The sequence below is a fragment of the Lathamus discolor genome, chromosome 12 (genome assembly GCF_037157495.1).
Source record: "Lathamus discolor isolate bLatDis1 chromosome 12, bLatDis1.hap1, whole genome shotgun sequence".
NCBI classification, from domain to species: Eukaryota; Metazoa; Chordata; class Aves; order Psittaciformes; family Psittacidae; genus Lathamus; species Lathamus discolor.
Genome location: NC_088895.1, coordinates 12,038,074 through 12,064,852, shown reverse-complemented (window position 1 = coordinate 12,064,852; position 26,779 = coordinate 12,038,074). Strand labels below are relative to the sequence as shown.

Genomic DNA, 26,779 nt, shown 5'->3' with positions numbered 1-26,779 from the left:
ATTCCAGGTTCAGGTTTAACTAACACTTACCAGCAAAGCCTGAACGTCTTCCTCTCCCCTAAACATAAAACATCTGTGGCTCGAATGAGGAAGCAGCTGGAAGACACACTAGAGTCTAGTCTTCTACAACAGCAATACTACCCAGGAGAAAAGGCTGGGCCAAATGTGGTGCTGCCTGGGATGATCATGGTTTCAGCTCCATTAGCATGTCTTCACTTAGCTCTGCCTGAATTTTACCTCCTGTTTTGAGATCCCAAAAAATAGAGTGATTTAAGGACAAAATGCGCATTTTGGGCTTGCTCTTTTTAGCCAGTCTTGCTTTCCTGGGCTTGACTGGGGATTTTTTGAGTACAATGAGTTTGAAGCAAAACCACCCAGCCACAACAGCCCTTCCAACACTATCATGGCTAATGCCACCAGAGGAGTAATATTCACTCCTATTAAAGCCTAAACTGTTTTAGGCTTTAAACTGAACTGTTCAGTTTAGTATTGCTCATGTTGGTGGCAGGAATCTGCTCTGCAGGGGATGAAGTGTAACCCCACAGCAGCGCTCCCGTGCTCCAGACCACTGGGGTTGTTCTTGTGTTTCTCCCTTTTCCTAAGCTACATACCCTCTATGCTGGAAAAAGGCCAGTTTCTAAGAAAACATGAGGGCCAGGAAAAGGCAGGGCAGGAAGTGTGGACAGAAAATCTGGTTTATGCATTACTGCCCCTTCATCCAAGCTTCCGCCCCCCAAAGCTGCAGTGACTTCCAGATAAAACCCCAGGACCTGACCTGCAGAAAAACCAGAACCCATACAACATAGATCCTAAGCTCTGTGTATTGTTTGCACCAAATCCCTTGTGCAGCATTGCTCTTGCCATTTTGAAGCCAAGGGGGCTTTCCTGCGGAGTGCAGTGACCAGGGTGGGATGTCACAGATGCTGCCACATCGGCACAAACTGACCCCAGCACTTGCAAATGCTCCTAAAGGGAAATCTTCTGCACAGCAGAGGCGGCATCCCCAGCCCCAGTGGGATGACAATCACAGGGATGTTTTTCAGGCAGCACTTTGAGCCCAGGGTGAAGTCAGATGGCTGGACCAGGCCAAGCAGTAACAAGACTTTCATCAAGATTGGCTGTTCCTTTATGGCACTAGATAAGGACAGAGGTGCTCCTGGTTTACTGCACTGGCTGAAGTGTACTTCGGACTGTGTCTGCGGGCAGACTTTATCAGAACAAGGAAGCTTCAGGAAGAGGAGACCTGGCTTGAGCAGAGCCCTGAGCACCCTCTCTCCCAGCACAGGACCTGCCACTGCTCAGCAGCACACACAGGTCAGGCCACTGCAACGAGCTGAGATTGAACTGCACCTGCAGAAGCGGTGACATAAGAAGAAAAATCACCTCTTTTTTGCCTGCCTATGGATCTTTAATACTCATTTCAGTGCTGTGCCTTTTCATTTAGGGACTCATTTGTCCATACTCAGTAAGAGTATACTAACTGTTTCCCACTAAGTGAACAACACCAGGCCATCCTCTTAATGTACTGCTGGCTCTGCCTTAAGTCCTTGGGGTATCTGAATGGCAGATTTCAGTATGTGCTATTTGCAGGCTGAGCTGTGGCACCAAAGCAGGAAATACTGAAAGCATCAAAAATGTGTCAAGTTCAATAAAAATAAGAAAATAACAAAACAGGAAAGGCAGCCAGCTGCTCAGCACAGGCCAAACCCTGCTTGCACTGGAGTCACTGGTCAGCACTGGGCACTGGAAATTTCCCACAATTGGGATTCAGCACCAGCTACAGTCAAGCCAAGCACTGCTTGGCCACACTGTGGTTCTTGACACACAAGGTAAAAAGCAGAGAAGCTTCTAAAAGCTCCATCTTGAGAGCAGGAAAGTGTCAGATGACACTTAAATGGCATTTCATCAGTGACCTCCAAAGTGATTAATTAATAGGACCAGATCCTTTCCCTCTGCGTTGTTACAGAACATCACAGCACAGGCAACATGGCAACTGCATACCTAAAGATCATCTCCATCTTCTAAAGACAAAGGGAGAGACTATCCAGAATAGTCAGCGATGTTGCCATCCTGTATGACCACAAAACGTACCAGGCTGCTCATGAGCAGTCAGCTTGTTAAAGACAAGGAAGCAGAACCAAGCTCTCAATGCACAACACTGTGAAAGGGGTGAGAACGGGCAAGGAAGACACACGGGGAGGAAGAAACTAAAATGAAGTCAAATCTCATTGAAATCACAGATGTAGCACCAGCCACAACCAGGATAAATGAGGCCATGCAGCAATTATGGTGGAAAATAAGGCAAAACAAATGCACCGAACTTTGCTTTGAAGTCAAGAAATGAATTTTAAAGAGCCAACACGTAGAACCACCCTGGGGTCTGAAAGCCTCAGTCACTGTATTTGGCAGAGCCACAAGGATTTCCAAACATAAAACACTCAAATGGACAAAATCTGGTATGACAGAGATGTTAAGTGGGCTTTTGGCCATGGAGCAGTGTGGCTGACTGCTGGGGAGTCAACCCTTTCCCAGGGGATCCTGCTGTATGTACCACACGAGCAGGGATACCCCAGGAATCTCTGTGCCAAAGCCTCTTTCCAGCAGCACAGCCACCACAGAGGGAACAAAGTAATGAAATGGCAGAAGCTCCCCCTTCTAGGATGGGGCAGAGGTTTTAACCCCAACTTGTTCTTTACTCCCAGACCCAAGCATGATCCCAAGTGGTTATTTCATGTGGCACAGCCTGAGACACAGCATGAAGATTTCAACTCCAGGAGGCAAACAGTATGATCTCCAAATAACACCCCAAGTACCCAACACCACAGACAATACAAAAGTGTAGATTACACACACTCAGCAAAACCAGCACTTTTATTGGAAACATCTTGCCAATTCAGTACGGGAACGGGGATACTTGTTTCCATGAAGCTGTCCTGGTGCTGGAGAGCACCCAGAGGGCTACTTTCCATGAGGAGGATGGGATTGTTCTGGATTGTCTCAACTAGAAGTAGATGGGGAAAAAAAACAAAACAAAACAAAACCAGAAGGACAAAGAACAACAGACATGTGGCCACAACGTGTTAACATACAAACAGTTGCAACTGAGCACTTCAACTATGAGTCTTCAATGAAAAGACAACCTTCAAATAGCATGAAAGAAAAAAGACATGGGTGACTTTCCAAATAGACCCACATCAGAGAGTTTAACTGGTAGCAGAGGAGAGCACAACGATGGCATTTCAACAACAAAAGAAAAGGGAGTCCTCTTAACCAGCTTCTCCAATGAGTCGAATCCATAAATACCCAGCAGATCCAGAGAGATCTTTTTACTACGAGGGGAAAAAAAGTATGCTGTAAGGGGAGATTTACTTGACTCAGACTCACATCCTACACAGTGCAAAGCACAGGAGTAAGCAGGGATGTGAATTTCATTTTACTCTGCAAGTCGGTTGTAATGAAACAGAGACCCAACATTTAGTACAGATGGGAAAATGAACAAAATATACAATGTCTAAGAGGCTTTCTGAATCGTGGACTGTAAAAAGCCAGCTATCTGCATGAGGAAATATGCACAGACAGTGTTACAGGAGGCTTTGTACATAACTAATTATAACTGAGCACCTGAATTTTACGCGATGATCAAATCATATAGCTTAATTATAGCAGCAATTAACTTTCCTGGAGCGCCCTGCAGTAGAGGCTTTGCAAATCGTGGTTAGAACAGTCCTTGTGGGTAATGTGGAAATCAACAGTGAAATTCTGGCTCTAAAGGAAAGGAAGAGCCTGTTACTTTGGAATAAGCAAACGAAGAGGTTTTGTCTTACACAAGAAGAGTTTAGAGTTGCTTTTTGCCAGTTTTATTCATGAAGCAGAGCAGCATCTCCTCTTAAAGTAACAAGGCTCAAATCTGGAGAGAGTTTTGAAATCACTCTACTCTTCTCATAGTTGAGCTAATTGCTGTTTAACTCCTCTCCACTACGTAGCAAGCATCTCTCTACACATAGACAACTCAAAGGTCTGGGGAAGCACAGCAAACTAGTAAGATCCCTGCTGTTGCATAGACTGATAACCAGAACACGGTGTCAACGGGGCTTCTACCTCTGGTTTCAGTGAGAACAGGGGCTTTGAAAGGTATTTAAAAGGAAGAAGGTAAGATGTTTAGGATTATTTTTTATATTTATTTTTAAGGAGCCACTTGCTGCTAATACCTAGAATACACCCAAAAAGCAAACTGCTTTTCGAGTTGCTATAGATTCCCTGAGCTGTTGTACAAATGCACTTGTGGGTGGTTCCATTTTTAAGTGGTGTTGCAGCAAGATCTTTGCTAAATTTGACTAGTGAGTGGGGCCTGCAGAAAGTATCTTATTCACTTTCTTGAACATGGGGTTTAGTTTATGCCCATTTAACAAATCAGACCTCCAGATTCAGCAATCACAAGACAAGCTTTAAAGACGCTGATACATAGGAGAGCACTGCTTTGGATTTTCAATTCTAAAATGGTGCAGAGCATCACCAGAATGATTCCACTCTAGATATATATTCCTCTTCATTTAGTCCTGCATGATTCAAATACTAAACAAATGGAAAGCTACCAGAGCTTTGGGGAAAAAAACCAACCACCAAATTCCCATCTTTCTAGCTGGTGGCTTTGATACTCTCTGGTTTGCCAGCATGATTTCTTGTGTGTTGTAAGTCTGGTTTTATAGTAGTGACTCTCAGTTATAACGTTGACTTTAACTAGCCATTGACTAACAACCTCTAGCAAGGGAAAAATTACAGTGCAATTATTCTTCCTGCCCCAAAGGCCTGACCCTGCAGGGAAGGAAAGCTTTAGGTGAAGCAGAAAGGTCAAATTTAGTTCTGCACAGTGGTGAGCTTCCCCGAGAGCTCCTTGCAATGAGAGCCTGCACTGAAATGGCAACAGACCATGAGAGTCCAGGCACAGGAGTGAGGTGAAGATGGCAGGAAATAGAATTTAGTTTATTAGATCCACTGATGTAATGGGAGCTGAGGCAGGGCATGGTCAGGACACAGTTAACTGTTTCGAATGCAAAAAGGGCATGCACACAGCCATTTCAGACTTTGTTACTGCTGCAATTGGGGTAGAGCAAGTGAAGAGGCCACTGATGGGAGAGGAATCCTAGGTATCTTACAAGACAGTGCCTCATGGGCAAGGTGGCATGGGCAAGGCACTGACACCAGCCCACTAATCTGCAGTAGCCTGTCCAATGAAAAAGCACAAGTTGCAACCAAGTAAATCATCTCATCTTCACTGTTGACTCTGCTGCTTCCAGTCTTCACTGGCCCTCCATTAAAGTCCTAAACTTTACCAAGTTAATCAGGTTTCATTCAGTCCCAATCACAAGCACCAGCTTAGGTGTAAAACTTCACAGAGAGGTCACCACATCATGACTCTCAGCAGCTGATGGCCTTTCTGTGAGAAATCAAGGGCATACGGCTCACAGGGCACTGATTTTGTTGGAAGAAAACTACCTTTTCTGGTAACTCAGGAATAAGGCTAACATTATAAGGCCAATTCTCTTTCTTGTCATTCCCAATTGCTTTGATAATTTCATATAAAACGTAGTCATAACCCTTTAGACAGCTAGTAAGCATCCAAAGTGACTTACCCAGCACAGCAGAATTGCCATCACCCAGCGGGAACCTCTGGTAACGGGGAATATTAAAGGGTGGCAAAAGGTAGAACTTCTTCTCCAAAAGAGGTTCGAGGCGTGAAGCAGATGGGTCTGCAGGGTGGAACAGGTTATAGACCTGCTGACAAGCTGGTCTGAGCTGAAAGACTGAAAAGATGAAGAAAAAAAGCCTTCAAGTATCAGTAGGTTATTTGTTAGAGTATAGCAAATATTTGTCTGTAAAAAGGACGACTATTTTGTTGAACAAACAGTGCAAAGGATTTATCATCTTTCAGTTTAGTCAATTGAAACAATTTACTACAGTATTTACAGACTCAAGCATTGCCCCGTATTTGTGACATTTGGAAGCACATTTTAACTAAACTGTACAATCGGTACTGGCTGGAGCACTTCGTGATCTGCTTCCTTAAGGTGCAATAAATATCATACATAAAGTTTGGTCTTTACCAGTTTGTCTCATCAAATCCTGCATTTGTAGCAGGTGACGCTTTCCCCATCCACTCAGTGAGCTCAGCAGTTTACATCAGGACTTACTGTCAAGAGCTGGAATGACAGTTTTTCGCAGTGCAAGAACCAGACCCAAGGGAGAACCAAAGAGGAAGAAATCAGTGATGTCAAATTCAAACTTTCCAATATTTCCTCCATCCAACATAGTAGAGCTACTGGATCGCCTGGATCCCGGGTCATTCCTCAGAACACTAGAATGTAAACTGGGACAAGAACAGGAAAGAAAGTCAACCTTTTATTCAGGCTGTGGTTTCATAATTGAAGGCTGGATTAGTGATTGACAGTGAATATAATCTCCGTCTCTTCAGTGAAGAAACTGTGCCAATCAATCCACCATGCCTCGGTACTGTAGTTTTACTAGCCAGTAAACTGTCCCCCCAATTACCCCATTACCCATTATGCTAGTGCACAATTCAGGCTGTAAAATCCAAGCTTCAAGTGGGTTCATTTACACAGTTCTATCTCCTCAAAATGCTTGTTCTTTGAGGAGTCAAAATCTCTAATCTTCTAGTCAGAATCTGCTACTAGCATAGCTATTTGCAAGATAAAATAACCAGCAAGCCAAAATAACTAGAGTAGCAGGGGAAAAAAGCAGGCTTACAGTGATTCACTCCATTACACACATTACTGCTATGCCTTCTGGTTGTCAACATTTGAGTTCCTTCCATCACCTTATTCTCAAATGTTACGGAAAGCTGCGCTTACCCACTTCTCCTTTTGGAAGTAGTTGGACAAATGTTATAGGATTGAAAAGGAAAAAGAAAATAGAAAGGGAAAAAGATGAAAATCTGCAACAGTGTTTCTAATATCTTTGTGCACCAAGTTTTCACAACAGCTTCTGTGCATGTGTATGGCATTCACTGGGAATGGGAATTTGGGGTAATTAACACAGTTAATTAAAACATGTCTGGCTTTCCCCACCTCTTTCAGGTGTCAAATCTGCTGGCAAAATTCAACCTGTGCGCTGTGCAGTTCAACACAGGCTTAACAAAGACTTAAATTCACATCCCTTGGACACTGAGGAAGAAGCAGCAGAACTCTTAGGTGAAAATCCTGGGAATCCATCCCCACGTTAGGGAAGAGGTGCTTCTTTGCAATCTAGATCTGGGATTAGACAGCGAATGACAGACGTGTAACACTGATAACCTGGTTCACAAAAGGGTTTCTGAGATTCGCCTGTTACCACCCAAAAGCAATAAGCTGTAGTTTCATTTAGTCTCCAGGTTCTACAGATTCAGAAGCATCCCTGCTGGGTTCTTGTTATAATTAGAAGTGGTAGCTGAAGGCAGAGTACCAGCAGTGCCTGAACAGGGTGTTTGGAGACACTTTAAAAAGCACCTGAACAGGTTCTACGAAATATGTAGGATCAATGGATACGACAGCAGTTGGGCTGGATAAAGGGCTTACTCGCCTGGAGTCAGGAATGATGCAAATCTGACAGCTCTGTGGCCCCACATCTCGCCCCCAGGTGATCACCAGCACTTGCCATGTCTCTGTGTGCAATAGCACTTGCTCATCAAGGCCACCTCTGAAAGCAGCGATGTCCGAGCGCTGCTGCGCTCATGGAAACAGGGCTGCTCAGTCCCTACAATGTGTAGCACTGGAGCAGTTGCTCACACACACTCCTCTGGGATAGCCAGTCAATAAATGAGCAGCTGCAAATACTCATACATTTGAGAAGAAAAATGGGTTTCACTCAGACTTTGTTTTCCTGCTTTGGCAAATAATGCACCACTCCCAGAGACAGCACCTCTGATGAGCACCCCTCCCAACGGATGCTCACACACTCTCTGCTCATGCCGCACTGCTGTGCATTCTCTAAAGGTGCACGTATGCACATGCACGGCACTATTCTCCCCATTACCAACCCCAGGGAAATGACAAGCTTACTTATGCCAGACACAGATATCAGGGAGAGTCAAAACAGTGATGTCAAAAGGGAGAGGAACAGGAGGTTACAGCAGTGACAGCTAAAACGAGCATGTTCCCATTTGTGTGATGTGAACGAGCTTCCCTGAGATCACACTGCCAAGACACCCAACTCTGAAACACGTTTAAAAACAAGACACCTTCAGGGGAGCTACAATTATTTTAGCTGACGAGACTCCAATACATTAAGTTCGCTGTGTTGAAGGAATACAAAGTTATTCAGAACATGTTCAGTTTTGCCAAAGACAGGGCAACAGCAGTGTGCTTCAAACGCAGGCACAAAAGGAAAGGCAGATGTGTGGTGGTAGGATGGATGCAAAGGGGGTTTGGAGTATTCCACACATCTTTCCATAGCATCTCTTCATGGGGAACGGAAAAGAACGAGAGCACTCATACTGCTAAGCAATTTGGACAGCTTCTCTGCTTTTACTGGGAGCTTGATGGTCTTTTTAAGCAATCAAAAGAAATGAGAGTCAAGGGGAACTCTGAATCTGTCATGCTCCAAGCAACCTACAGTGCCCCATTCTCCCTTTAAAAAGCAGCAGATGTACTGTGCACATTAATTAAACAAGAGCTTATGGATTTCAGAAGCAAATCAACTCATTTACAATAATACAAGTACAGCACAGCCAGAAATAATGTAGTTGTGCAGAAGAACTGAATTTAAAAATAAATGTGCGATTGTGATCTCCAGATGCTGCTCTGGCTCGCTGGGCACTACCCCAGAGCAGCGGGTAGGTCTGATACAGCAATAAAACTGAGTGTCTTTGGCACAAGCTGAAATCTGCAATTGGTATGGACAGGAAGGCCTCTGTGTCTGAGCCCATTAGGAAAACTTGGCTCTGCTCTGCCAGTCTCCTTCATGAAAGCGCAGCACACCAAGGCTTGGGTTTTATATGGGAAAATCATTACTTGGTGACAGAGAGGTCAAAGGGGTGTTCTGCTGATGGCTGTGCTGCTCAGTAACGATGGCTGCAAGCACAAGGTCCAGGGACAGGTCTGGGTGCAATGCTCTGCTGTCATGCAGGAGGGAAAGGGGTGAATCACTGCACCCAAGCCTCCCCTGCACCAGGGAGTGGGGGGAAGAGGTGCAGAGAGAGCTCATACAGCAGCTTCAACCTGCCCCTTTTCCTAAGGGAATCTTGCTCTTGAGCTATAGGAAGAGACTTACTTCTGACCTAAGATCTAAAGGTAGATTTAACAAAAAGTGAAACTCTAGAAGATGAACCAATCCATCAGTGCACTGAACAGCACCAGGGACCCCCAAGTGCTGGTGGGAGCAGGCACAATCCTTTGGAGACAGAGCAGGAAGGACCAGGATAAAGCTATTTGAAATGACAAACTGCAATCCATCATCTGTGTCAGGACCACTGCTGAACCAGCAGCAGCAATGGAAAGACTGCTCTGAAAACTGCACCAGTTAACAAATGTGTTTCTGAAAGTCCACCTGAAGAAGCTCAGGAAGGTGATACTGGGGGCTTTGATAGTCAGTAACGAATCTGAAACACGACCTTGGTGCCATGGAGCAGACCTGGCAGGGGACAGAATACAATCCCGGCTCCCGGCTCCATATGGGGGACTTGGATTGCTTTGGCAAATAGTCACACAGACAGAACAATCCCCATGCACAGTTGGAGGTTGCTCCATGAACCAGCTCAGGTTCAGGATGTCTCATCCAGAGCATCCTGCCACCTTGACAGCAGAAACCTGCTCCTGCAACAGGAAAAGGCACTGAGATTCAATCTCGCACTTGAAATAGGCCAAAATTAAATGATACTCAGCTTACACCTGCCTTTCCCAGGAACAGGCCAGCCAACTCAAAACTCAGCTTTCAGAGATGCTTTGGGATTAATACAACACTAGATTCCCAGCTCTGCTTCACCATCTTCCCTTGCATGATTTCTACATTTGCTTTATGACCTCCATGTCACACTTGCAGCAAAAAAGCAGTTACCTGACTGCCTTAACTGTCAAGTCAAGGGCTTCTTGCCATTGTAATACAGATGCAGGAGAGCAGCTGGAGTCTCTCACTGCCACTCAACAAGGGAGCTGTTCTTTTTATTTCTGCCTATACAACACACTGAAATCTATATCCCTCTAATCTCAACTGAACACTTTCCTCCACCTTGCTTATCACATAATGACAAAGCAACATTTGGGTTTCACAGATGCACCAATCTCAGCTCCAGACTATTGCTGGCTCTGTTCTTTCAACATCCTACCTTGAAAGAAAGGCCTGATGCTGCTTTATCGTGTCCAGTTCGTAGGTTGATGAATCACTCCTTTTCCGTGGCAGCTGCTTCTTTGGATCTTCTCCGTTGCTACGGGGAATATCAATGTTGCTCCTACTGAGGTGTCTGCTGGCTTCCAGATTAGAGCCACTGGAACAATAGCTGTTATTCACCGTTATTCCAGGAGACAGGAGGTCGGTGTCCTAGGATTTGAAATATACGGATTTAGCACTCTAGCAGCTGAATCAGGAATACACCCACATTATAACCTTCTTCTTCCATCCTCTTTCCCCCACCTACCCCTAGATCCAGTTGAGGTCAATGCAGCATCTCAGACCAAACACTTCCTAAGAGTGTGGGTGAAGCAGGTGTGAGTGATGCTTCACACCAGAGGGTGAAGTATCCCTGTTCAGAGCAAATGCACCCAAACTGAGACACATACGAATCTTAAGACACGTGTTTGCCATTAATAAGGAGTAGAGACTTTGTTGTTTCATGGAAGGATCCCTAGAAAAACAGGGGCCACGGAGATGCTGTGGCCAGAAGACCTATTCCCAGTAGACACTGGGAGCCACCATTACCTGAACACTCACAACACTCCCTCGCCGGCTGCTGTTCTGGCTCTCAGACACAGTTTGATTGCTGTAGCATAAGGCATCAAATCCCAGGATTCCTCCAACACAGTCCCCGACCAAGCAGACCTGAGAAAGGCAACATAAGTGGGTCAGGGGAAGCAAAAAAAGCTCCTTATGTTCAGTTCAGAGCTAACAGTTGAACAGTGATGGATTATACCTAGGAAAGCTGCAGTAACAGGATGCCCAGTGCTTTCATCAGTAACACTGTTCAGTCAATGAACATCCACACCTACCCTGCAGACTCACGTTATCTAACACAGCTAATGTGTTCTGGCTGTCCCCACCAGCTGACTGGAGTGCAGTGAAAGCAGCACAGAGCACTGGTCACAGCATTAACTCCAGCCTCAGAAAACCAAGCTTGATTCCCTCCTTGCCAGCTCTCCATGTTACTTCAGGCAAGATTCTCTGTGTTCTGCCCCCGGTTTGTACCCTGAGGAGGTAACACTGTCCTGACTCCAAGGGTATTGCGCAGATAGCCACAATAAAGCCCTGAGACCCCTGGGTAGGAGAGGGCTGTCTGGGTCCCCCGGCATATATAGTTGGCTGTGAAGAAGCTCAAGGTGAATAAATCACACTACAGCAGTGCCATGTGATGGCTAGTCCAATAGCTCAAACCCATGAGGGGCTAGAGAGTCACTCTGCCCACAATGCTACTCTCAGTCATGGTCTTTTATGGGGTGCAGCACCTGCAGAATCTCAAAAAAGAAACCCACTTCTGTGACATCTCCAGCACGAGCTGCTGAAGGTACTTTAAAGGCACGAATCTTTAAACAGCCTTGTTTGCAACAGGAGGAGAGATCGTGTTTACTAACAAAGGTAGCGTTCCCGATTTGGAAAGGTGTGTCATGCTGAAAACTGATTAACTTCACAGCTTTGTAGCTTCATTTCTGAACACAAGCGCAGGCTTTGCTTGGAATCCCAAAGGTTCAAGACAGAGCATAAGCAATAATCTCTCTCAGAAAGAAAGAAATGGAAGCACAACACTTTCTTATTGCAGCTCAACACTGTCATGTTTCCATCCCTCCTGAGAGATTAATGGAAAAGACAGCTTCAGAAGGAAATTGCTTCACTTGTTCTTCCTTTCATTGTGGCTATATAAACAGCCTCTGGCTCACCTGGCCATTGAATGACATGCCTTCCTGGGATCTGATGAACTCGCTGTAGGCCTGGTTGGCTCTGACGATGACTGCGGCCACTGCTTCTTGGTACTGTGGGGATGATGTTGCTAGCAGAGGGAGTGCAGCGAGGGGAATGTGATCCTGGCTGTTGGACAGGCAGCCTTCATCATAACTATATGGGCTGAGGCTGGAGAGAGCAAGAGACATTGGAAATATTCAGCCTTACATACAAAGTGGGTAAAACCATCTGCAGAAGTACAGTCACTACTGTAGTTCATTAAAGAAAGCCTCAAGACAGAAAGGCCATTTATTCCACCGTGAATGGGTGAGAGCTTAATAAATCTTTCCCTCACATCAAACGTAAATCTTCAAGGACAACATACTTACATTAACAGAACAACCCTCAGACAAGGAATTAAAGCCTTAGTATTTATTGGATTAATTAAAATAGATCAATCTCAGAACTCTTGCTGCATGATTACTGTATTCACTACAGCTAAGTATGAAATCGAGATTGAATGCCTCGCTAGTACATTAATAAGTGCGCTCTCAAAGCATGGTCAGAGCTTTCAGTACAATATGCAGAACATTTCAGGGAAGCAAATAAATAAATCAAATAAGGAAAACAAAGCCAAGATTGAAAAGAGTGTCTGTGATAAAGCAGCATCAACTTACCTGGACACCAGTGAAAATGCTTCTGAGCAGATGGCTGGACAAGGGACTAATCTGATGGCAATGCGTCCAAGAGCAGCTGGGTAATGTACCCTCATCACTGTGTCAAACACTGTCGTGATGGTGTTGACATCCCCTTGCTTAGAGCTCTGGTCACCGCTTCCTGAGTCCAGGATGTTCCCTCCATGGAGTACCAAGAGGAGGACATGGATTTTACTTGGCTGCATTAATGGCTGTGCTGATTCATCCTAGATGGAAAAGAAAGAGAGCACAGCAGAAAGGCTTATTTTCCAAAGAGGTTTTACTTGGTCCAAGTGCATTTTAGGCAAATTTTATCACCTTTTTCTCCCCAAGCTCACACATGGTTGCACAATGCACTATCCACATCAAGTCCTGTCATGGATGAGGCAAAAACATGTGTGAAGCAATATATTTCCAGGAGAAATGGTATCAGCCATGATACAAGGCCTTGGCAAGCCCACATCTAGAATGCCAAGCTCAGTTTGGGCGATCTACACACAAAGGTGGTTGCAGTGTGAGGAGGACCAGTGCCAAAGGACCAGAAGCATGGAGCCCTTTTGAACAGAGACCGAAAGAGTTCAGCTTGATTTGCTTTACAAAGCTACCCTAGAATGAAATGCCTGCTTTCAAACACAGTGGAGAGGAGTGAAGAAAGTAAGGGAGGGAAGAGAAGCACTTAAGGCAAAGGACAGCGCAGGCACAAGCACAAGAGCCTAAACTGATCCTAAATGAAGCATAGACTGAAAATCAGGTTTCTAAACACAGGAGAGATGAGTTTTTAGAGTAACACCTTCAGATTTGTTGCCAAGAAGCTGAACTGTCTTCAAGAAGGAATGTGCTTAATTCATGGAAATGGGCATTAGATACACCTGGACACAACAGCTGAGAAGCTGACTACTCCTTCATGCACAAATGCACACACACAGCCTCAGTGTGATGACTGTCCTAAGCAGAAGGAATTCTGAAAGTAAAACAAAAACTCCCATAAAACTGTAAGCAGGTGAAACGTGGCAGCACTGAAGACAAGAGCTGTGTGTGTCAGAGGGGAAAAGTAAAGAAATAAAAGATGGGTGTTGCTCTCTGTTGGGGTGCTGAGCTCAGCTGCAGCAGTAAAACACATTCAGCAGAAGTAACAGGTCAGCAAGTGGCCGGTTGCTGGGGAAAGAAGTCGTAGGAAGAGATCAGTCATTGCATTTGTCTGCCTATGGCAGAAGTTATAAAAAAGAGTTCAGATTTGCTTATGCTGTTGCAAAAGAGGAACTGAAAAGCTTTTTCTACCCAGTTCCTCTGAGTTCAGTCTTTCAAGACCCTGTGACCCAAGGACTGGCCAACATCTGGTTGGGAGACTGCTGCATGGACACAGGAAAGGTTTATTTTGTCTGTCCAGGTCATTTGCTTTTTCTGTTGAGTCAATTCCTTAACTAAACAAGCTATAGTATGGGGGAAAGAGGGAAATGCATCTAAACTCCAGAATGGGTTATCATTAGTGACTGCCAGAACAGCTCTAAACCCAATCCTGACACCCCAGGAGGAGGCACAAGAGCATCCATTCGTATTGGTTGCATATTATAACACAACAGAGCAATAACTGTTCTAAATATCTATTCCCTACCAGGGCTTTCAGTGTTTACAGCTCCCATATGGACTCAAATCCCTCACCCTAACACCTCTGAGATATGTGAAAGCAGGTACCGGTCTTTCCTCCTGCGCCTTATCCCTTGTGCTAGCAGAGATAACGGTTGAGAATATCACAAGCAACTCCCTGCTGAGGCAGAGAAACAGCCATTGGGAAGGGGTGTGGAAGGGGTGGAGGGCACCAGCATTTTCCATTTGGCAAATTCTTCTAATTTTAGCATCTTTAGTCACCTGTTGTCCTTTGAGCAGTAACTGAGTCCCAGACAAACCTGCTGGTGGGAGGAAAGCATGCCCAGGCACACATTAGCAACCTAACAACTAGCTTACATTTTTACCAGATACTGTTAAAGCATGTCTTAATACACAGCCCACCACAAGTATTAAAATTCACATTCAAGTCTGTAATAAGGATTTTCCAGACCTCCTGCATGAGAATGGCCTTTAATTATTTAGTACCATTACAGTGTATTAACGCCTGCTCTTTAAACCTCCTCTGATGTCAGTTTACAGCGCCTGCAAAGTGAACTTTTGCCCAGCTGGAGGCATGGGAGGAGCACTCTCAGCATCTCAGCACCGCTTTTGCTTTCAAATGTTTTAAGTGCTCATGTGAAGAACAATGTGAGTCACCAAGCTCAGGTCATCCAGAAGTTTATCAGCAGTCATTTGGAGGCCCCCCTCAGTCAGTTCATTAACTTCTGCTCTAGAAGGAAGTGGGGAATATGCAAGGAGCTGCTGGTTAGTTTAGGGGTGGAGGTGGCCATTTAGAACTTTCTTGTACGATCTGGAGTCCCATAAGACACCTGATTCCTGAACTACCCTGTAGCAATGGAGCCTCTCAACCCGAAAATCAGTGCACTGGTGGCTAGGAATTTCATACTATTTTAGGAGACTGAACAGCTACAAGTATGGGTCTTTCTGTCTTTCTTACCTTAGTTGGAAGTCTGTTCTTTTTCTAAAATGAAGGCAGAAGGGTTGAGTTTGTACAGCCCTCTGAAGAAGACAAGAAGTTCTCCACATCATCTTGAGCTCTAAGAGAAATCTTAGAGCTGTGACTTGCTTATCTTGAGGTGGCTACAGCTGTTCCCATCCCATCCTCTCCCCGTGGCCCTTGAGCTCTTAGTCTCTTACAAAAAAGCCAACCCACCACAACCTTACAACCTGACACAGAGTAATACCACAACCACGCTCTCTGCAAACAGCTGCATCATCTCCACAGCACAGACAGGCAGATACTTTAAAGGTAGGATGAGTACAGCCATTCCTAGATGCATTGTCTCACTAGGACACTGAATGGCCAAAGCCTTTATATGCAAGTCTAGAAAGCCAGGGTGTTTGTGTGTTATTATTTATTATGTTATCCAGAGTGCTGATATAGGCTACACTATAACTGGCTTCTGGACAAGAACCCGAGCAGCTCCATAGAGAGGGCTACAGCCAAGCTATGTAACTTGTACCACTGCAGCCTGCACCTTGGTGTTGCAGTAACGTGGCTCTTCTGCTTCCACATCCATGCTAGCTCATTCAGCATTAGCAGGATAGCTCTATCCAGCAATGCCTCAGCCTGCAGTTTATCCCCACAGGATTAGTCTTTTTTTCCAGCTGGATACTTGATGCTGCCTGCAAACTACAGAGCATTTTCTATATGATGTTCAAAAGACAGGGGAAATAATCCCTTCAACCTAGCCATGAAGTACACAGCGTGCTGGTGCAGCTCGGAATGACACACAAAGACAAGACAGGGCTCACAGCAAAGGGAGCCGTTTACCCCACACAGACATATTCCAGCAACAAAGGTTCTCATTACAAGAAACTGAAGCACTTACTTCAATGATGCTGAGCCTCTCCACACTGGAGCCAACGTGGTACTCTGTTGATGTCTCATGATACAAGTCACCTGGAAGCACAGAGGTTTAAAACATCAGCGCTGCAAGATGCTACTTGGCAGACACTCTTCCATAAAGACACTGCTTGTGCCAGTGCCTCTTAGCCTCTTCTGCCTCACATCTCCTTAATTATTTCCCCAAATTGCCCTCCCCTCCCTCCTCCTTCCCCCCAAGAAGCCTGAGCAATGATGGGTCACTTACTTTCCAGCAGTTTCTCATTTGCTTGGTAAGCGCTGAGGACATTAGCGAGCTCTTCTCTCATCACAGCAACCCAGTATCATTGCTTTAATAAGGATGGCAACAATGGGAAATCCCTGCACAGTTGTCAGAAGTGATTGGTTTGTGGGAAAATAAAAGGAATTGCTTGAACTGTGCTGGGGGAGCAGAGATCTGATGCGCTCACACGTCTGTGCCTACACAGAAAGACTTTGTACCGGAAAGTGTCATCTTCCACTGCGTTGCTACACGCCTGAGGAGCTACCTTCCTTTCCAAATGTAGTAACAATGAGCAGAAAATAAACCCAAGGCAGATACAGACAAGAACAAAGGATGGAGCAAGAGGAAAGAAAAGCGAGGAGGAATTCAAGACAGAATATTTCATCATTACACGAGCAAATCCTGGCTGTCGCACAAAGGAGCCTAACCAACATGGACAATAAAAGAGAATCAAGAGCTCTCCATCCCAATTCCAACTGGGCAATTCTTTTTCAGCAGCACTGGGCAGGCATTTTCATGCTCTGTCTCAGCTTCTCCTTTTGTGAAATGAGGATAACAAGTTTTACCTTTGTCAGAATGTGGCTGTAACAATTGCTTGGAAACACTGTGAAATAGCGCATGCAGTTTTGATTTAAAAGAAAGTTACCTTGGACATCATCGCATTCAGCGGTTTCAATTTTATCCATCAGATCATTGGAACTCCACTTGGTTATTTCTTTCGGGAACATTTCCTCATTGTCAGACAAGTCCTCTTTAAAACAGAACAGATTTTTTGGAGTCACACACACAAATATACAGGCAAGAGCACAGAACAGGGTTTTAAACAAAAGTAAGGCCCCGTAACCCTATGTGGTCTTAGGAACATTTGGATGGCTCATGTCATAATAAACCAGGTATTTTGCCAGCTTTTGTGATACAGAAACCAAAGCACCTTTTGCAGAGTACGCGAAATGTTTTAGTTGTATGTTTCTAACAAAGAAAACTCCCAAAGCAGATTAAAAATAACATGGATTCTAATGCTACCATTTCAGGTACCAAGTTTGATATTTTCCTTGCCAGATTTCCTGATGATGCTAATGCAGCCAGAATGCTCCTGGACAGGAGAGGACAAAGCACCATTTGCTGCTGGGATCCTCCCAGTTCCATTTGAAAGTTGTAGTATGTCTTTGGGGGAGGTAGTGACAAGAATCGCTATTGTTAATAGGGCTGAATACCTAAAAAGGCATGAGTAATAAAGGAAATGTGAACTCCCCAGGCTATCTTTAGCCTGATTTCCTTAGGAGATGAGACTTGTTTGATCGCACTGAGTGCGTGTGGCTGCCCTTTTCCTCCTACCTCAGGATCTTCTGAATCCCCTGGCTCAGCTCAACCACAGCTGATAAAGAATAAGGGTCCCCAAAATATTACGTTCCTAGAAGTGTAATTAAAGGGATGTATAAAGGAGAGACCCTATAAAACACCCTACAGTAGTATCCAAACATAAGCATGATTAATAGCCTTGCTCTACAGCAGACATCAGAGGATTTGTGACAGGTTTGTTTATTGTTCCGTGCTTAGTATTTCTCTCCTGAAAATTCTGGGCTTGTAGATTTAATAAAGAGCTATAAACATAATAATAACAGCAGTAATTACAGATGTCTTGAAGATCTAAAAGCTACAGTCCTCAGAGTCCCAGACTAGGATTCCCCCTTTCTTGCTGCTGTACCGTTGCTAAGAAAAGAATTAGTTGGAAGAATCCTAGGGTGGGGAACAAAAAGATTATGAAATGTATTCATCTTTTCAGCAGACACAAGCAATAGCTTTAAATATATATATATGAAGGGGACTGACTTTACATCAGCATGCCATTTCCTTTTTCAGCTACAGCAAAAACTGAGTCGATCTGCATTTCCCTGCACAAAGGAGTGTGGAGCTACCTGTTTGGAGCAAGTGGAAAGCACAAGCAAGCAACACACATGCTGGCAGAGAATTAAGAAGAAGATTGCACTCAAAGCTCCTCCAGCAACTTAATCTAAATATTAAACTTATTTCCTTGAGAGGTTTAATTACAGCCCTTATTGCTGCTCAAGGGATCACTGAACGGGATATTACTCCCGTTATTAGCATTTATTACAGGATAGATATTAGATATTACTGTATTTGTCGCTCTCTTTACCAGAGTATGCCAGTGAATGAGGACGAGTGGGAAGCCAGTGACAAGACATGTTCTCGGGCCCAGGTTACTCCCACTGCTTTGGGAGGAAATGTGTGTGTGTGTATGGAAGCACTTCTGAGGAACTCTGCTTGGTGTTGACTCACATCCTGATCTGTGCCAGTTCCCATGGTACCGACCCCAGAAGCCTCTCCGGCAGGATGAGCAGCAAGCAGTGGCTTCATCCCTGCTCACAGACCTGGAGCTGGGACGTTTCATCTGCAGGCCAAGGGGCAACAAGAGGTCACTCCCAAAGAAAGGGCTGTGTTGAACAGCACACACATCAAGGATTTGACTCAGAAGCCAAAATCCCAGCAGGATAGGCAGATTTTCAAACCCAACTGTGTGGATTGCAGAGGACAAGCCGTATGTAAATGGATGGAGATGCTGTGTGCCACCAGAAGAGGAGCTGCTTTTTCTGCTAGCAAGCTCCTAGAAGTATTGCAACAGAGATGTTGATATGAACTGTGGTACAAGGCTCGTTTCTGCTAATCCTCCTTCCTAGGCCTGGTAGGAGCATGTCAGGGTCTCCCTGGATCCCAGGCAGAGCTGTCTCTTTCTCAATTTTATTACTGAGTAATTAAAAAGGCAAAAAAGTGGGTGGATAGAAATGATGCTGTTTTGATGACTCACTCCTCTTTTCTTGTATATATATTGCAGCAATAAATCCCTTACACGGGTTTTGTAGGTGCGACGTAAGTTAATACATAAGAAACACATAAACTAAGTTGGCCCTTCTCCCTTGCAGGCAAGAGACACATTCATCCCCTGACTTGCACGCAGCCCTTTAAGCTGTTATTGTACAAGTCACTACTCCACAACAGCATGCTGCTTGCTGCCCCACAATGCATACCTAACTACTGGATGTGAGAACTCTTGTGGAACACGATACTGTACGTTTTCTGAGACTGAACTTTAGCTGAATGTCAGCGAAATTCTGCCTGGCAAAACTGGGGCGTCATCTTCTAACAACTGCATTTCACAGAAAGGTCACCAACTTCATCAGCACACGTTACGCATCTAACTTAGATTAGCATTAGAAGCCCAGAGAAGAGTCCATCTGTTGTCAGTAGAGACAGAGCCCTTCAGGCTTAAGTACGCATTAAGTACAACATATAAAATGAGTGCAGTGGCACACAGCTTCTTCTCACATACATGCACAGAGAAAGAAAGAAAAACCAGAGCTTTCTCCTAACACAGATATTCAACATTGCTTTGAGAATTCTGGAGTCAACACTGACTAATTTTGGTACCTTGTTACACTCACTATTGTATTTCTTGGAACGGGAGAATAAGGAGTTAAGAAAGGCAAACTTGGGTCTCTTCAGGCCCAGACAGGACAATTAATCACACGCCCTACTGATTAAGAAATAAATTAGAAAATTAACCAGTCATAAGGAATCAGAATCACAGGACACACCCACAGCACAACCATTATTGCTGGATTTTACCCACATTCATGTGCACCAAACAGAACCCAGCTCCAAAGGTTAAGACTGTTCAAGATTCCTTCAAATAGATCACACCGAATCTGAAATGTTGCTGTGTTACATGTAAGAATCTGCTGGGTGATGCTGAGGATGCCTGAAGAAGCTGCACTGATGCTGCACGTATCTTGGTGAGAAAGGAAAAGACCTCAAGCAAAGCAAAAAGGTCTCGCTTCCTTCCCCTCTCACCCCCCACTCTCATGCCTCCGTTCTCTTACCCCACCATATCAGGAAACAAACGCTGGTTTAGGGTCCACATACCATGTGCATCAAAGAATTCATCATCAGAGCTGTCATCTGAATCTCTGGCAATGCTCTGCATCCTCCACTCCGAGATACTATGGCGTGAGGGACTCGCTGCAGAAAACAAACAAGCCTTATGCGATACGCCACACCGACAAGACGGAGAGTTCCCAACATGATCCTTGCTGGAGGAAGTCCTGTGCTCTCTATGAAAATTGGCTGCTGCGATGTTAAAAACACAAAACCCTGATGATGCTGGTGTGATGTCAGTGTACTGCTTTACAGATCCTGTTTGTTTACTGTTGTGAGAACCTGACAGCGAGATGCTACATTAAAGCAAGCTGTTTGTACCACTCTGATGCTATTCTGAATGGCAGTTATTTATAATTGTTAGCAGGACGTGCAAAAATCAGCTGGGTTCTAAAGTTTGCAATTAGGAAGGCTGCAAGCTGGCTGGAAGCTTTCTCCGTGCCTCTGAGCAGCACACAAGCCATGCCTCTGCTTCACTAACTTTTGGGTGGGGAGCTCAGCAGAGCAGCCTGGCTAGAAATAATCTGTTTTCTGGAAGGAAATTGCTTCCACGCAAATTGGATTAGAGATCTATTTAAACTTTAAACTTGAATGATTTAAACAACATGCTATCCAACTCCTTCATAGGGAGCTGTCAGAGCGGCTGTCCTGATGGAGAGAGGAGAAAACCCAATGGTCCTTTTGATTCGTGTTTGCCCTCCTGCTCTCACACCTACTTGCTCCCTCTCATTTTATCCTCACTAAATATAAACCTATTACGGCTTTTCGCTTTTTCTCTTTTATTTTATTTCAGCTACTTCAGGAATGAGCCTGAACTCTTCTTGGCTGAACTTGGTACAGAACAGCCAAGTGCTGAAGGGAGCACTGGCCGGAGCACAAGGAGAGTGACAGTTTCTCCCCTCGATCACACAGCATACACAGAGCACTTGCAGCAGCCACCAAACCTAAACACAGCAGAGCCCTGAGGAGACTGACAAATTCTCCTTTAGCATATACAAAGATGCTGGAAGGCTCTGGTTGCTGTGACAGCTGCATGAGCCATTTCATGCTATTGTTGCAACGGCATTAAGTATATTAAGTGAAATCCTGATTTTGCCACCCGGCTGTCACATGGAAAGAGGCTGGAGCCCCTTGTGCAGAGACATCTACATGCAGCTCAGCAGCCCCCAGCCACCCCAGCAGCTACCTCTGAGGGAGCAGCAAGCAAGGAGGTTGGCAGCGCAGAGCTCCCTCACGCTGGAGTGACGTCAAGGCACTCGTATAATAGCTGCTAAAAATAGAGCACGTAATAACATATGGGATGGCGACAAGGGTCGTGCTGTCACCACAGGTCTCATGTGGGATGGAAAGAACCAAGCTCTTGGTGGTTGCTGTTTTCAGCTGGAGGTAGTGGTGAGCCGAGGCAGCCCTCCTTGCTTCCATGTGTTAATATGCTGCCAGCATGAAGGAGGATTAAAATATCCGTGTGACGTACTTCCCAGCACATCACAATTAATTTCTTTCATTACTTCTTGCAAAAACCGAGACATGTGAAAGAAAATTCATGCTTTGCTGCCAGTGAAAGCCTTTGAGCGAAATCCTAAGAGGTCTGAAAACTGCAGCTTCCAATGAACACATCAGCACTGGAAAAAGGGGTTCGTAACAAAAAGCATAATAAGAGATGGGCACATCAATATAAAATCCTGATGCAAGGAAAGGAGCTGGCATTTGTATCTTTATACACTGATTTATGAAGCATTTGGTAGGTTCTTCCCTGGGGCTCACTCCAGTGAGTCATTGCAAGGTAAAACTACTGCTCATCTCTCATTCACCCCGCCATGGAATCGGTAATGGAGTGGTAAATAAAAATGAAGACTCAGCTCTCAGTATTTAGTGCACATGAGAGATGGAGAAGCTTCAATCACCCAAGTGTCCCACTCCACCAGCACTGCAGGAAATGCTGCCCCTTGGGGCTTTCAGAAAAGTCAAGATGGTTTTGCCCTCTTACTGTTGAGAGCTGTGATCCTGCTGTAAGAGAAGGGGGAACTGCTGAGATTCAAGCCTTCTGTCTGTACCTCACTGGGGATTCACCCCTTTGTACAGAATGGTCTGAGGAAGGGAAGAGTTTATTCTAGCAAAAAAGGTAACTGACAGGGAGAGGTGAATGACAACATTCAGGAGTCAAAGCTGAGTCCTCACAGCGCATCCATAGAGGCAGCTTTAACAGCAAAATCCCAAAAGCTTCCTGAATGGTGTTCAAAAGGAAATCCATGATCCATGATCCATGGTCTCACCTAATCCCAGGCTGTGAGGTTTGGTTTATGAACAGCTCCGCACATCATCACAGCAGGTACCTTCATCCACCTTTTTGGGGGTACCTGCCTTAATCGCCCTAGTAGCTAATGGGGGGGCTTTGCTGTGTGAGCTACACCACAGCACCCCTGGAGCCAAGCACTTGCATTTGAAATGAACAGCATGTAGTAATGCATAAGTCTGGCCAAGGAGCATGGAATTCCTGTTGTAGCTGCCTCCTGGAAAACCAGAGGCAGTTAACAGGGACCCACAGCCTGGCTAGTTCTGACACAGCAGACATCCAGAAAGGGAACACCACTGAAGGACCAAGCCTTATAAAAGCCACCAGTGGCTCTTGGGTAACAAGGACAAGCTCTCTTTATGCCACTGTTTTGTCTTCTGAGACCCAACGCTGCTAGCAAGCTGCTGCTTGCTCTTCTACTGCTTTTTTATACAGTTCCTCTGCTCCTGAGATTAGCAAGAATGGGATGCCTAGAAACACTGCCAAACCTGTAATGGGGTCACCTGAGAAGACTGAGCTTGCAACACCAGCAGAGAAGGCCTCTGAGTTAAAAGGACTCACAAGAGAAACATGCATTGTCCCAAGGAAGCCAGACACAAGGAGACATACTCCTACTTCACAAAGCCTAATCTCTATGCAGTTAGAAAAGCAAGTCACCAGCAGCATCTTACCTCCCCTCTTTGAAGATCGTGAGGACTTGGAAGAGGTTGACCACTGCTTGGTGAGTGATCTCCCAGAGGCTGTTTCACTGTTACCAGCAGCATCCTCTGCATCAGCAGGTGAAACTGTGTTGGCTTCAGCATCCTTCTCACCAGAAGCTTCTTTGACACCGTGCTGCTCAGCATCATTTTCACTGCAGAACTGGGCCATCTTCTGAGCCAGCATCAACTGTGCCTCCTTCTCCAGCTGCCGGATATCCTCAATGGTGAGCCCATACCATTCATCCTGCCAGCACCATGCCTGCCGATGGGCACGGACCATGACCTTCCGCAAGCCTGCAAAGCCAAAACGCCTGTCATCAGTGCTAGGAACAGCAGGAACTGATCTGTCCCTTCCCAAAACCTCAAGACATTGTGGCAGCAGCATCAAAACCACAGTGCTATAAACTGCAGTATAGGACCTTCTTACACCAAGTGCCAGGATGGCAAATCAGTCACTTCATGTACTTTAGCTTAATTCTTATTTTATTAATTCTTATTCTTAATTCTTATTATCCATGAGAGTTTCAAGTATTCCTTGATGAACACTGCGTAGTTCACTGCATAGTTCACTACAATTGTTACATGACGGAAGCACATCCCACATGAGCAGTGATAAGCCTAAAACCCCTTAGAAACCTGGTTTCTGCACCTGGTTTCTATATATCAGCAAAACAGCATCACAAATACGAGCTTCTGAGATAATGGGATGGGAAGCAAAGCAAGGGAGGGAATAGAGATGCTTTATTTTGCAGATAGCATCTGTCTTCTCCTGCATGAGAAAAATGGAGCTGGCAAAGCCAATTTAAAAACCTTCAATGTATCACATCTCTGAAAGGAAGAACTGTCTCAGTATCAACATCCAATGCTCCTGACTGGGCACAGAAACTTTCCACCAAGACTTAAACTTATTGACTAACATCATTGTATGACCAAGGCTTTTCAGAGTAGTCAGCTCGGGATTTTCAACCAATATTATTGCAGAAAAGCACACGACAGGTCAAAGCTTCAAACTGATATTTATTACTGATGGGAGCACAGAGCAGCAATGGTGTTTTTAAAAGCTTCTATAAACGCTGACAAACTAATCCTCAGGAGCCCTTCTGGAAACAACAACAACAAAAATCACTATTGTCCTATCTTTAATGACTGGAAAACTGAGGCAGAGATGGGCTGAAGGATGTGCCAAACACAGCGGTGGGATTACGGATCCTCTGATGCTAAGTCTGGAGCAGAAATACACAGTCAAAAAGCTGGCAGGCAGGGTACCCATCCTCTCACTCTAATGAAGACCCCAGCCAAAGACCACAGGTCACACCGCCACCACTGCTATTGCAGGACAGAGGAATTAACAGCCTACATTAAAACCATTTAGGTGCTGGGAGCCGTAGATCAAGCTCTCTAGCATGGCCAAAGCTGGATGGTCCCACTGCATGCAGAGTTTCTAAGGTATTTCCAGCAGCATGTGCTTCCCTGTTGTACAGAAACATTAGATCTCACCGCTGTCATGGTTTCTATGACGTTCAGCCTGAATACCCCGTTTGTTTTTAGCATTCACCCTTATTTTAAAACATACAAAAGCTTATTTTTACACATTTATTTCCTTCCAGGTCTGAGCACTTTACTGCCTGCTCTGCTCCTTGGTTTGTTCTTAATGCCACCAGCCATCACAAGCCAGGAGGATATAGCCATGGAGATCAGCAGCTAATGCAATGGACCAGCTGAACCTGAACTTCATTTGCACAGTGAAATTAAATCTATCAATATTTTATGCATTTCTCTGCCTGGTTTTCAGAAGGGAGCTCCATGTAGGAGAGGCAAGTTTGAGCCAGCAGACTGTGACCTTCTGGGGGCAGAAGGTGTCTCGTCAACTCAATTCTGCTCAAACTTAGTCGAGATTCAGAGTTATTTCCTCCACCAGATTACTTTTTGCAGAGCTACAGCAGAATCTTTTAGCCTCTTCACCTCCTGTTATGACAGACAATCAGCAGAGCTGAAAGACGAAGATTAAACCTCCAATCACATCCAAACTGAAAAGCCAAGAAAACATTTCCCTTGCTGTAATTCAGCGCCCAACACCGCAACTGCCCTTTGGGCTTCCACATAACCAATGCCCACTTCTACCTGCCTTGAAACAGCTTAGAAACAATCTGTGATCAGACACAGGAGGAAATGCTCCCCTCGCTCTCATCTCAAGGCTTTCTCCATTCCAGGGTTCAGCAGCCTCTGCTTGTGCTCCTGGATCCAGCCTTGATGTATACCAATGCAGCAGCTACTCCAAAATTCTCTGTGTAAAGGCACAGATGCCACTGACTGCACATCTTTGCTTTAATGGACTAAATCACAGGGAACATGAAAACCAGTTGAGGGTAAAACTATCCTGAAGTTCCCCTCTGCCTTCTTCCACTTAATCCAAAAAAATCACCTGTATTGCTTCCTCCCAGCCCTCAGACCTCCCCATCTGCACTGCTCACATCACTTGGATTACACATCCCAAATTATCCTTCCTTAAAGCCCTGTTTGTCTGAAAACAGGATGGCATTACAGGGCTTCATGACTGTTGTGCCTCTATCACTCCAGACTAGGTACAGAGTCAAAAAGACAGACTGTTTTCCTAGCCTCTGGCCTTCACCTGGGATGTGTTAGAGATGCTGCATCTCTCTTTAACACAGGGAAAAAGCCTGGAAGAGAAAGAGGCTGTCCAGGTACAAAAGAAATTGAAAAATAAAAGTCATGGCTTGCAGAAAGAAACCCTTTACTGATAGGGATGGAAAACTTGAGCAGTCCCTCAGTGCCCAGCAGTGAGTATAGCACTGAATTAATAACCTTCAGCCTGCAGTGCTGAAGCCTTCTACTAGGCAGCAGAGACCCAAGAGGACACACTGAGTGCCCCCACGCAGCTATATGGATTCAAGACCCTGCTACAAATGACTGACCTCACCTGTCCAGACACTGCTTCCCCCCCTTGTGCAATGGGGAAAAAAAATCAAGTTTTACAGCATCGTTAAATCAAAATGTTATAGAAAAACAAGCTTTTTATTTGAAAAGTGAAAAGGAGAAGGCAGATCAGGCCCAGGAAACAGAGTAATTGGGAAAAAATCTCTTTTTAACAGATTAGAGATGCTCACTGCGACAGTGCTGAAGGCATCTGTGGTCCAGATCGCTTTCAATATTCTCTCTGGAGTGAGGAGAGATGCACATGTCTCCTGCTCAGCCCAAGAAGTCCCTATCCCACACACTGTGCTTCTGAGCCATGCCTCATGGCTGCCTGCAGCCCATTCGGCTGTGGGAGCTGGCTGGGGAGGACAGGGTGGGTACAGCATCACACTGGTCACC

The 26,779-nt window shown here is 45.1% G+C and overlaps 1 protein-coding gene across 17 annotated transcripts in view; it reads right to left on the bottom strand.

Moving 5' to 3' along the window:
* Positions 1-26,779, bottom strand: part of PITPNM2 (phosphatidylinositol transfer protein membrane associated 2) — a 133,283-nt gene that overhangs the window by 16,601 nt on the left and 89,903 nt on the right. For 12 of the 17 annotated variants that reach the window (XR_010615517.1, XM_065692422.1, XM_065692434.1 and 9 more), the window contains 11 exons: positions 23,417-23,740; positions 20,441-20,536; positions 17,148-17,252; positions 16,226-16,296; positions 12,750-12,994; positions 12,072-12,261; positions 10,903-11,022; positions 10,313-10,524; positions 6,189-6,364; positions 5,631-5,801; positions 2,852-3,001 (listed from right to left, as the gene is read on the bottom strand). Coding sequence is in view for 16 of the 17 variants with exons in the window: in XM_065692422.1 (XP_065548494.1) it covers positions 2,852-3,001; positions 5,631-5,801; positions 6,189-6,364; positions 10,313-10,524; positions 10,903-11,022; positions 12,072-12,261; positions 12,750-12,994; positions 16,226-16,296; positions 17,148-17,252; positions 20,441-20,536; positions 23,417-23,740 (1,860 nt within the window). In the remaining variant the exon portion in view is untranslated. The remainder of the gene's footprint in view (positions 1-2,851; positions 3,002-5,630; positions 5,802-6,188; positions 6,365-10,312; positions 10,525-10,902; positions 11,023-12,071; positions 12,262-12,749; positions 12,995-16,225; positions 16,297-17,147; positions 17,253-20,440; positions 20,537-23,416; positions 23,741-26,779) is intronic. The other 5 variants (XM_065692432.1, XM_065692436.1, XM_065692431.1 and 2 more) reach the window with 1 other exon arrangement.